General features: G+C 37.6%; 1 protein-coding gene across 1 annotated transcript; it reads right to left on the reverse strand.

Moving 5' to 3' along the window:
- Nucleotides 1-4,764: 4,764 nt before the first annotated feature.
- On the reverse strand, nucleotides 4,765-7,295 carry LOC136243022 (tripartite motif-containing protein 3-like). The gene has a single exon (XM_066034543.1). It carries the CDS (start codon nucleotides 7,215-7,217, stop codon nucleotides 4,860-4,862), a length of 2,358 nt encoding a protein of 785 aa, XP_065890615.1. The 5' UTR covers nucleotides 7,218-7,295; the 3' UTR covers nucleotides 4,765-4,859.
- Nucleotides 7,296-13,577: the final 6,282 nt, after the last annotated feature.

A 13,577-nucleotide genomic window follows, 5' to 3' on the forward strand; every position in this document is an offset into this window, starting at 1 on the left:
AGTTAATAAAGAGCAATACTGCTGAGAGTCTTTTTTGTTTACTAACTCAAATTCAATGTAAAACTGATATGCATTTTTCAAAGTGATTCATTATATTTGGTAGCAATTTCCACCCTGCGCATGCCAATTTTCCACGTTAGCCAAGAAATGTGTATTAATTTGTATTGCACTAGTCTTGCTGAATTAAATTTCTTGCAGTAATACAAAATTTCAGATAGAATTCCCCGTACCTCCATGTGTGAACATATATGGTGTATGGCTATAGTAAGGTTTGTGGATCATGATGAGTATAGCCATAAGGAAATCATGCATTATATATAGCTGACAACATAGAAGTAGCAAATCTATATTAGATCATTCCATAAAGTGATCAATGGGTAACTAGCTACTATGACAGAAGTAACTAATATTTACTCCTTTTATCCCATGTAACTTTTGCAAAGTAACTATAGTGCATGCATGATACAGTCAAACCTCTCTAATCTGATGCTCGATGGGAGCCATAAATTTTACTGGATTAAGGAGGTTGTTGGATTATCAAGTCACCTCTGTAATCCGGCATTGTGCAATATCCAGAATTATGTCAGATTATAAAATAAATTATAGGTAAAACAGATCACACAAGGTTTATATATAAATTTTAGAATTTGCAAGTATTACAACTTTTATTATTGTCAACTGATTAAATGCTTGGTTGCTTACTAATTATGTTCTGTGATTGTGTTTAATGCTGCTATTATTATCTGTCGGATTACAAAGGTCGAAAACAATGTATTTCCAAGTCTAGGGAACCAAATTTTGTGTCAGATTATGGAGTACAGAGGTGTCAGATTACAGAGGTTGTTTTCTATACAAAGTTGCTGGTAAATGACATTTTGGTCAGATTAGAGAGGATTCTGGATTACACAGGTGTTGGATTAGAGAGGTTCATTTTCATATTCTTGTTTGTTAACTTTAAAAAACATGTTTGTGTATGCACCAGCAATGCCTAACAAAGGAAAGAATATAATGTGCTTCCACTAAGATAATATTAGTTTTAAATAGCTTAATACACAGCCTTAATCATGGAGCACAGAATGTGTCTCACTACTTATTTGGGTTGTGCATGGATGAAGCAAAAATGCTGATTTTTGTGGTTATGTACTAGCTAACTAGTTTAACTTCGTTACTTTTTGGTCAGTTGCTCTGCAAGTTACTACTGTAACAGTTACAACGACATGTAACTAGTTATATAAAAAGTTATGTCACATGTCTGGTTTATACTGCATAGACCTTCCTAGATTACAACCTGTCATCTAGATGGACACCTACCTTGATCAGCTTTTGCCTTGGTTACCTATATAAAAATGCAAAGTTTCAGATTTAGATTCCAAACATTTGTTTCTTTGTGTGTGATATTACATGCATGCATTGTAAAATACATGATTTCAATGCATGCATGTGTCTTGGGTGTTTACTATGAAAACCTCATTGATCAACCTACATGTATGTACTTCTAATAGCTACCGTGCATTAACCACTTTGAAGCTCTGTAGTTATGTGTTGCATTTTAGACCTCTACACCAAGGGTCCAATTAAGACTACTCAGTTGGGTTAATCAATGAAACTGCGGATCTTGAAGAGTCAGGGTAATAATGACAACATAATTGACAATTACAGTTAAGGGGTCAGGAGTCTAGTCTCAGAATTATCAAGTTATTTAAAATGTAATAATAACTGAGGCCCTGGCAAGACAAAGAGAAAAAACATTAGTCACTTATAAGAAAATCAACAGATTGACAACATCCCATGATGCTGAAGCCTGAGCATTAAATTTCCTGTATGAACAGGAGATTGCAACATGAGCTGCCTGCTGAAGTATACAATGTATACTCCATCTGCCTCTTCGGTAGATGGCACGCATTTGCTAAGTCTTGTAACAGTCACTGGCATGAAATGGCTTAGACAGCCAACTTCAATTGTCACAAGATCAACTGAAAATCCAGTATGTTGAAGGTCTAACAGTAACGAACCATAGCGATCTTCTTTACAGCCAAAAGGTGATGTTCAGTATTAGTGACCACAGATAGTTCTAATAGCATGACGGAATCTGTGGAAACCAGCATGAGATCAGGTCTACTTAGAGTAGATGTGATATGAGGTGGAACAGTACTTAGGGGACTAACACTAGCCTGGTAGCCAGGAAGATCAGCATAAAACTTATAACAAGCTAGGTGGTAAATCCTTTTTAAAGTTCTGCAAAACAGAGTCATGATGCCAAGTGTATCTACCTTCATCAAGTGTAATGGAGCAACCAGTTAAAACATGGTTGGTTGTAGGCTGAGTAGGGTACAAACTGGACTAATGATTATATTCCAGCAAGCTAGATTCAATGCTGTAAGTAAGGTGTCACAACCGGCTCGCAATAAGAAAGAAAGTTGCTTTTCAGGTAAACCATACATCAAATTTTTCCGCAGGGAACATTCTTGTTCTAGAGTAACTATATCCAGAAATTTATTCTGTACAGTCAATGATTCGAGAGTAGTACTCTAATAATCAGCATGAGAAGAACGTAAACTGCTATGAGCCTTGCTTTTAAAAGTAGATGAACGGATGTTAGAAACTGATGCCTTAGCAGCAGAAAATGCATTGAAAACAACAAATGGTGCATGCATCCTGAAAGTCAGTAGATAAAAGACACTGATGTAATTCAACAATCATTGGGTCAACAGAATGTTCAATATCCAGGATATAAGACAGCTTAGCAGACTCCATGAGATGAGGCAAAAATGGAAACTAGTCTAGAACATCAGGATGAAAAACAGTTCTTGGTGTGCAGTTACAAGGCAAGTAACCAGTGTTTTACAAACTTCAGCACAGATGATTGGGTGGATTGAATGGATGTCACTGTAAGCCTCTCCACAGCAATATGAAAGTGAAGTACAGATGTCACAAAGTTTTTAAGGATCCACACTTTGTATTGCCCTCTGATATAGCTAACAGTTGTCAATACGTTGGAGATACAATAAGATTTGCTGTTTGAGTTGTCAGAGGCCTGCTTACGAGTAGCAGAAATACCAATAGTCTTGTCTAGAAATTTTGTACAATTAATACTACAGATTGCCGTTGGACATTGCCGGAGAATTGTGTAGTGGGCACAACCCACAATGACCATTAAAATGAAGGAATACACAATTGGGAGGTTGAAACTCAGAGCAGATGTCAGCAGCCTAGAGCGCTAAGGAAAAGAGCATCAGTTGTTGGTGTGAATCAACTTTACTAGAAATGATGACAGCCAAATCACCGGCAATACCTTCTGCTTTGTGTACTTTAGAGCATAGATTATATATATTCCCTATATATGTTTAGAGCCGGTTTATGTATTATTGCTACAATGAATACCATTGTACGTTCAAAATCAAGGGAAGGTTTATAAACTTCAAAAAAACTCCCTTGATTACCACATTGTATACATGTAATACAAAGCCAGGGTTATCCCCAGCTGACATTGCATCGTGCACTACTGCGCAGCACATCATCGCGACCATTCACAAATGAAGACTGGCGGTGCAGTTTCAACGTGTGCTGAAAGATCCGCCATGCGTGTATAAGCGGATCACCACATGTACCATACATCATAGTGAAGACCCACATTTTATCTTGCATTTGTACCGTAAGGCATATATTATCTATGCATACATCCACTCACATTATAGCTTCGGCCATGAGCTAGACCTACTGAGCCGTCTGGCCAGCAATCTGGCTAAACTTCAGTGTTGCCATGTAGGTGTACATAGCCGTGGGTACATTAATAGCTCCAACAATGGTATTACGCTACTATTACCTACGGCTACCATAAAATGCAAGATAAAATGTGCGTCTTGTTTTGAGTATTGTGGGTGACGATTACTCGGAGCACCCTATACCGTGCCTGCACTTAGTCTCCGACGACTATGGCACAGACTACGGCTTTTCAGGTAATGAATGGAATTTTCAAGCGGTCAAGCATCCCCCCCTCCTTTCACCACCCAAAAATCTGGAACAGCGCTTTGCAGTCGCAAAAAGTGCAAAATATGCACAGGATTTGCTCTTTTATAATACTCTTCACGTGAGCATGTATGCAAAAAATGCGTGGAGCTCATGTGAAGGGCATGTGATCTATGATGTGACAAATTGATTGCTTAAAAACCGCACTCAGTGGCTGCATAGATAGTATACCTATATTGACATAGATAATATATACCTACTTTTTTTTCCTGGGCACATCAGCAGAGCTGCCTGCTGATGTGCCAAAAAAACAGCTGCCTTCCCAGTATGAAATAAATACTCACAGTAGGTATAATATGACAGCACCTAATAAATACAGGGAGTGCTAGCAGAGATTATAATCGAGCCCATGCACGGTAAGTTTGTTAGCTCAGTATCTCTGGACCTTTGGAATGGTGGCCAACCAGTAAGCAAATCTACCTGAACCATTACTCTGTGACGACATCCTCCTCATAGTGAAATAGCAAAACAAAATAGTCAAGAGAATTTCCAGAGGCCGGTGACACTGAGTCTGCAAGAAGTAGGCTACAATACTAAGTATAGAGGTACAGCTCTGGAAGTACATTATTAATTGCTGTGCAGCAATCAATGCAAAGATTGATAGACTATACATGGTTGGCCATGGGGTGAGGGCAGAAATCTGTTTGTTAACAATGATGCATTTCATGTCATCACACATCGTTATTACTTTTGTTGAACTGACCCCTACATTTTCTCACCACACCTGACAAGCAGATATTTTATTCAAACTTTCTCTATAATTATATACTTTGCATACACACTTCCTAATATATACAAACAACTACACACTAAATTACAACTAACATTGTCTACTATATTACCACTAGCATGTTACCACCAAAGCTACCATCAGCAATCACTATCTGTCCACTATCCATCACCACTACTCCACAGGGATTGCGGAACCTTTTCCTACCTTGATGGTTGCCGTCAATGCAAGCTACGATATTTCCACTATCATCAAATACTGACACACAGTAGAGGCCTCTACCGCCATGTGTACTAGTAGAACTGACCAATAGATACCCATCGGGAGTATAGTATATCCCAACTGGATTTTGTGCCTTGAAGATAGGTCCAGCATAACTGCAAAATACTTTGAGGAATTGTCCTTTGGGAGTAAACATCTGGACCCACTGGTTATCAAAGTCTGTGACAAACAACTGATCTTCACTGTTGTTCAGAGTTAAATCGACAGGTCCGCCGAAGGTACCTGGCTCCGTGCCATGCTGTCCAAAGCAGTAAGAGAACTCGTCATCCTGAAAAACTTGAATTCTGTGATTGTACCTGTCACACACAAACAAAAGTTCTGACTGTGATACATGTAGGCCCCTGGGACATTGAAATTCACCAAATGATTGTCCCTGACAACCAAATTGTGTAATAAACTCCCCATTCATATTTAATTTCTGAACACAGTTAAGGTCACTATCTGCAACATACAAACATCCCCACTTGTCTACTGCTATTCCAGTGATGAACTGAAACTTTCCTTTTCCACTACCTGCTCCACCGATAACATGTGAGAATTGAAAGTGTTTATCAAATACTACTAACTGGTTGGTGGAACTGTCACGAACAATCACTTCATTATTAAGTCCTTTGGCTAACATGTTAGGGCTTACCAACTGCTTATTAGTTTGTCCATATTTGTCAATGACCTTTATTACCTTCTGTTTGATATTAGCGTAGTCTCGCATACGAACCAACACTTCGATTTCTTCATGGTTCACTAAAGATTCCCTCCAGTAGACTGATAATAAATGATCTTCCATTCTTCTTGGTTTGTACCATATGTAGTACTGTCCTCCTGAATGTTCTTCAATGTGTACATTCTGTAAAAACTCTCTTCCCTTGTTGCACTGGATTTTTAGACTTTCCGATTGGTTCACTACAAGTGACCCAAAATAATCTCTCAATGTCACAGTCACTTTAACTTTATCTGGTCTGACTAGTTGACCATATTTAGAGTAACTACAATGAGGTAAATATGGTACACAAGACACCGCACAAACTGGATTGTTCACAAACTCAGTTGGATTACACAACTTAACCACAATGTCACTTGCTTTACACTCAGGGTCAAGGCTGGTATGTTTCACCTCTTTTGTCAGCTCATCAACTCTAGTCTTAATCCACTTCTTGTATGTTAACATTTGTCGTGTTCTGTTAACTGCCATTATCTTTGTACAAAAGTCACCACAACTTGCCAATTGGATTTCCATCAACTTTGCATTTTCCTTTTGTAAATTCAGTCTCTTTTTCATTGATGTCTTGATGGTATTTATCGTCTCAACTGTTGCTTGTTCTTCTTGATGCAATAACCTGTGTACCTCACAATATACAGCTCGTATCTTCTCAATGTGTCCATTACTCTCTACTTCAATTTGTTGTTCGCAGTGTTCAATTTTCTTTCCTGCACCATTCACTCTTTCCAGTAACTGTGTCAATGGATCAGTAACTTGTTTCATTTTTCTTCTTTCTTCGTCTCCTATGTCATTGATAAAATCAAAGTTATGATTCCGATGGCCGCGAGGGTGATCCTTTACAGTACAGTCTCGGCAAATCAGAATGCCACAAGTCTCACAGTAAAGGTCTAGTGTTTGTCTTGAGTGTTTTGAACAATACTCAGGTTTCTCAGGTGCTGCCAAGATTGTCAGTGGGTTATCTGCAAATTCATTTATGGAGACAGCTTTGTGCTTCTTAAACTCTGCCCACTGACTATGAGCAGCATAGCAAGTGTCACATAAACGCTTCTCACACTCCACACACCAAATTGTTGCACATAAAGTCTCATCTGAAGAGACACTGCTCTCCTGGCAATTATCACACGGAATATCAGTACCACTTTGTTTTGGCCTCTTCAGCAAAATCTTTACTAAACTGTCAATGGTAAAATTAGTGGGAATAGATGCTATCTCGTCTTCCGGAAGTGGTGCGCGACACAACGGACAAGAAACGGCAGCCACCATTTTCTTATTGGCATCTATGCTCCTCTCTATACATCGCTTACAGAACGTGTGTAAACACGGGATGGTCTTCGGTTCATTAAAGAGATCTCCACAGATACAACAAGTAACTTCGTCTTCGATCTGTTGCCAATCCTTGTCTTGATCGGTACTCGACATTTTCACTCCGGACCAACTAACTGACTCCTGTCCTGTTGTCATACTCAGATTATATACGCGCAAGGTATATTTTTCTTTTCTTTGTAATGTCCGATGTGTACTTTAATATTAAAAACCATAATCACATTATTACGGTTGCAGTACCACGTGTTCGCCGATACCATGACGTCATAAAGGTCATAAAGGTTGTAATATAATTATAGCTCCGCAATGTCCGAGACAATGTACCGTGATAAAATATACACTACACCCTAATGATTATCCAAGCATAAAACATTGAGTTGGTCAAGGGCATGCAAGGAGATGCTACAAACTGAACGAAGAAGGAGCCTGTGGCTACTGATTAGCTATGAGCTAGCTAGGCTAACTGTCCAAAAATCGATGAAACCAAAATCAGTTATATGAGCTGCTCAGCCTACCTTTTGCTTATTAGTCTTGCCTGACTTTGTGTAAAGGATAAGGAAAAAGTCACAATTGATAGACTGATCTATAGTCTCACGTAGCCAGACCCTTTTGCTTTCTTTTGTGTGGGGCCACCCCACACAAAAGAAAAAAAAGGGTCTGGCTATATGCACTGATCTGAAAGTCGAATTTAAGCATAGCTAATTACCAATAGTCTTGGTATAGCTAGCATGCAATTGGCTTTGTTTTGCAAACATCTCTGCACTTTAGTAACTAGCTCTTTTAAAATAAACTTAGCCGCTGAAAAATGGTAGGGTTTAAGAGTTAACAGACATACTAGCTATAGCTACCCGCCAGGCAATTATACTCAGTAATATTGAACACTAATAAGCACCTTGCTAAGTATCAATTTTGTGCTAATACTTATGCAGATTTTCCATAGATATATTGTGTGGTTCTCAATCATGCATTCACACTGTAGCTATTCAGAAGTAGCTACAGAAAACCAACAGACAAAACCAAGAGCCAAATAAAAAGAAAAGACAACAGCTATAAATGCACTTTACAGTTATAATCTGTGCACTGTGAAGTCCCCCAGCAATGTCTCCTAGATCTGCCTATGCTCATATATTATGTAGCTTCATAAACTGTAGTGCTGATGACCCACTAACTAGAAACCCTATTATGTCACAATGAATGGTGCATGAGACTGTTTGGTACAGAAGTGACTCTCAACACATTTTCAAAACTTACTAAATTTAGCTGCCTGTGGGGGCCATGCAGCATCCAAATTATATTGAATCTCTTGCATGAGCCTTGCACTTTGTACTGACCCCTACGCACCATTGGACACTATAATTAATAACCACATCCTGTAGTTGACTGTACTGATAATTATCATTACCAACACACCATGTTTACCATAATGATAAACCAAAATTACTTCTTATATCAATTTTCTCTGGTTGTGGGTTTGCACAGATGGCAGTAGTAGCCTTATCATATGCAGGGCAATTTGCTGTCAGCACAAACAATGAAGATATTCTAATGATGGAACTGAAGGTGTCAATGTGGTCATGCATGCAGTGTAAGGAGAGACAGTAGTTTGCCATAATGAGCTCCAACTGATGTTGCTACTTATATAGATCAGGTGAAACACAATTATGGTTCATTAGCACTGCATGTGGAGTGTAATTTATATTTGATTGCACGTATTTACCGTGTGAGATGAATTGCTGTACATGAGAGGGTTGCCATCACCTTGATATGCATGTTGTGAATCAGACAACAACTTAAAGACATATGATATGGCTACACTCTGACCTGTGCTATGTCCTGCACACTTGTCCTACATTCAGTCATATATACATTGGCTATCCATATAATGCACATGAATAACGTCTACTGCTACGTCACAAAGTTTATTGCAAGCTCCTACGTGCATTCTTCGTCCGCTACTATACAGCACATTGCAGGCTATGAGCAAACTAAACCCATGTTATAGTTGCTATAATATACCTGATACAGCAAGGGCAGTTTTAGGGGGTGCATGGGGGGCTGAAGTACCCCCTCCAGAATTGTACTATGTACTAGTTAGAAAGATAGTATAAGCTACAGTACAGGTGCAATTATGCATCTAAAGCATATGTGGACAATGAAAAGATGGAAAGAGCTCGAGTGTGAAGAGAAGAGCCGATTGATGATTGATTGATTGGTTGTTTATTACCTCTAAACAGTCGGACAAAGCCACTCTTCCCTGCCAGAGGGGCACACACATATACATACAACAACATAAGTACAACAAACATACATAGAGATACTACAAAGACAATAAACACAGCAAACAGTTAGCAGTTAACTACAACACATAATTATTACAAGCCAAAAAAATTTAGTAGTAATCAGTAGCTAATCTCTGGTTTCCAAATTTATATTCAGGGTTTAATAAAACTGCTAAACATCAAAATACTCTAATAGAACAGTCAACTACTCTAATAAACATTCATTATTAAAATTGTTTGTATAGAATAAAGACCAACTCCTAGACCCATTGTACTCAAACCATACTGCAGCATTTATGCTGTGCCCTTTATAAATTATGAAGTTAGTTACCACTGCTAGTTTAATAGCTAAAGTTGCTCACAATGCTTATGTAAAAGGTTCAGTCAAAATTATTGCCAAATCCTATCTCAAAAAGCTAAATTTGCAAAAAAAAAAAACTTCCTGTGAGGGAATACCCCCAGACCTTCCTAGATAAAGCATGCTGAGTGCATGTGCTTTGCACTCTACACTACTAGTTGTATCAACCAGTTGCCACTTTACTCACCCCCACTATAGATGCCCCTAACATAGGACTGTGAAGTGTATTATTGATAGAATAGGTAGTCCAAGATGGTTGGTAGGTATATACTGTACAGGGGTAGATCCAAAGGGGGTCAGAGGAACAACAAATACTTATAGGTGTATACTATGGGCTACATGATTCCATACCATGTACCCAACACATGTGATTGAGAAGTCACAAATAACAAAAGAAACAAATTAGGATTTTTAAAAATTAAAATAGTGTAGCGATGCATAGCCATGCAGGTAGATCAAACTAAAGAGTACAGACTAACAAGTATCTGATGTGATATCTGGTCCACTCTACATAACCCTACACTAAATTAATTTACTTTTTTATAATTTTCAAGACTCTCCACTCATTAATATTCTGGAACAGTATTTATCACATACTATACATCTCATTTTCCACTTTTTATCTCACCAACTTCATTTAATGCCATCTTATACTGAAGTATCAGAAAACACCCAACCATTAGCTATGATTGGACCAAATTACCCAAGTGAATGTAGCTATACTCTGGATAAATTTTTATATGTCACTATAGAAAATAAAGTTTTATGATCATGTATATATATGACTTGCTGTCAGACTGAAACACAATTTAGATCAGTAATTTAATTTTCTGACATGTATGTGCATTTGAAATTACTGATATGTTGTGTGCTGCACCCTCCTCCCCCAAAGTTATGTTGTCTAATTAAATCTAAATCTTCTGGATGCTGGGGGTAATAATATGGTGATAATAAGCGCACCAAAAATATGGCATAGTTGGCCAAAACTAAAAGATTGAAACTGCAGCTATTGGTTAGGATTTATATGACTCATATATACAGTGGCTCTTTCTGTCAGCAATCAAGCTGTTTTGTTGATAACACCCATATTATAGTTAACTAGTATAGGAAGGCCGGGGCAGTGGAACACAGTGCAGATATGCATCTGATTCAATGTGCATGCCATTCTCAGGAGATTTGGGGCATGCATGGCCTCCCAGGATTTCTGAAATAATGCTGGAGATAATAAGACTGCATACAATACCTATAACATTTACATACAATTTAAGGATATATGACTATTTTATTAGAATACTTTAATGTTTGATATACATAATGTTATTATACTCTACCATGAATTGGTAGACAGTAACATGTTCTCTGCAGGGCTAAAATAGAGGCTATACGTATACCTCAGCTACTTGAGTAAGCAGTGAACAGAGCAACTTTTGGCTAGTTGAAAATGGTGATGGCATTAATTGGGTTGTAAAATCTGGGCAGCAAACACTAGTTCAAAAGTCAACCTTATGTATATTATATGTGTGTTTGCATATTAAAATTTTAGAGTGGATAGCCATACAGCTATAATTATTTTTAGTTACTACCCAGTAGTAGCCAAAATACTTTGTGAACAAAACAATAATTTGATCACGAGTACTCTAATAGAGCAGTTAATTACAATGGATGCCCAAATTAAGAACAGAATAGAAAGAATAGGGACAATTATTCAGGTCAAACTTCAAAAAATTATACCTTTGAAGAAGGAAAACTTCTATAATAAATTCCAGGTCCCAAGATTTCTGTTATAGAGCGGCTCCACTGTAGTACAGTCATTATGCTTTAAATTGAGGTGGTTAGCTACTGATTGGTGAAGTCAACAACAAAATCTCTAATTCAATATGGCATACACTGCCATGGCAGATACATACACCACATTTAAACCACTGAGATTTGTTACAGCCATTTGAAAATTTTACTTTAAAGGTTTCCAAAAAGGGCCAGGATAAAATAACTGTCATGATACAGCCATTTCTTGGCCACCACCTTTGATTTCACAACTTTCAAATCCATCCAATCATTTCAATATCCAGACCTTCATCAAATTCTGTCATCATTCTAGTTACTAGGTATTCTTCCAGTAACAAACTTGAACATGTTTTTACATCATCTAATCAACAAAGAAACTTCTACTTCAACAGCCTTCCTCGAACTTTCAACAGCTTACCAGTAATTGACTTGACTCAACCTTTTGTTACCATTAAACTAAAATCTTATGGCAACATTTTATGAGAAACACTGTGAAAAAGGTGGGATATAAGATGGTATTTCCAGTGGCTTATTGAATACAAATAAGCCTTAATATAAATCCTGTATTATACTCATCTTATACTTTAGTATAATGCATACTATACTATTGCATGTATGGTTTCAGTTTAATTACCACAATACTTGAAATAGCTTATATCTGATATAATGCCCACACTATACTATCACATATATGGTTTCAGTATGTTTAACACATTAACTAAAGCCTTATGTGGGATTGTTAGTATAATACAGGTTATACCAAGCTTTTTTGTATTCAATAAGCCACTGGAAATACCATCTTATATCCCTCTTTTTTCACAGTGAAACTTCAATCCAGACAACCAACATAGTTTCCATTTTACATGTCCTTGTAGCATCTGCTCTAAACATCCCAAACCACCTAATCTTGATACATACACCTAGCCAGGGGCGAAGAACAATACTCAAAAGTGGGGGGGAAAGTCATGTGGGGTGGCTGTAAGTTACAAAGTGTTTTAAAATCATTAACTGTATTTTAGTGTGTAAAGCATACTAGCATGTGGAGCATGTCAATACTAGGGGGTCTGGGGCATGCCCCCACAGGAAAATTTTGAAATTTGAATGCTTTGAGATCCCTACTCTCTTATGGTCCCTACTCTAGTTGAAAATTCTGTGTACTTGTATAACTAGTTACAAGCTATGTAAAACAAGAACACTTCAATTTTGTGCCATATATGCTAAGTAGAAATATTCTGTGTCCTGTTCTTCATGATTCAGCTTGAGTAACAGGCATAGCATACTAGCAATCAGAGTTTAGGAAGTTACCTTTTCAAAGTAATATATTACATAATACTTTCTACACAATGAAATATATTACAGTCCACTAGTATATCTTCAGCCGGTGCAACCTTAAGCTTGTTTCATGCAGTACTTTTTATTTCTATGATCCCTAATTTTCCAGCCTATACAGCACTCACTCTAGCTTGGACATAAAATCTGTGGTAGAAATTTTGTCATTTCAAGTAGCTAATAGCTGTTTTGTTTGTTTTTGTTTTTAATGCTTTTATATATAATGGCAAAGGTCTGCGGGAAACATGTGCCCATAACCTACAGTAGCTATGTTCTTAGTCAAGACAGTTGGGTGGGATGGTCATTGCAGGAGAGGAAGTCTGATTGGATGTTACTTTGGTCAATACATATGATCCATTAGACTTCTCTATTTTGCCAAAGAGCTCCTTTTAATGTAAATTACATTTCCGTTCAGTTTAACACATTTCTTGTTTGTTCCTTTCTGGGCTACTTTCCATCTTGTTCTTACTGACTCAATTGCTCTTTCCTTTCTGGTCATGTAAGGCTTTAATACGATATATTTTGGTGTCAATGATCTTTTGGATAGTACTGATGTTGCATCAAAGAATGTAACAACTTTACTAGTAACGGTCTGGGCTTTGGGCTAGAGACATAAAATTTACCAAGGTGGTGAAGAGATAGAGGATTTAGAAGGAGTAGCAGAATCAATATTGGAGAAAACAGTTAGCATGGCCATATGGCATGGCATCCATGTCTTCTTCTGTCTGGTCGCTCTAGACGTTTTTA

The sequence above is a fragment of the Dysidea avara genome, chromosome 13 (assembly GCF_963678975.1).
Source record: "Dysidea avara chromosome 13, odDysAvar1.4, whole genome shotgun sequence".
Classification (NCBI taxonomy): Eukaryota; Metazoa; Porifera; class Demospongiae; order Dictyoceratida; family Dysideidae; genus Dysidea; species Dysidea avara.

Bases quoted from the DNA above. Each gene is read 5' to 3' on its own strand.
- LOC136243022 (XM_066034543.1), bottom strand. From the start codon at position 7,217: ATGACAACAGGACAGGAGTCAGTTAGTTGGTCCGGAGTGAAAATGTCG.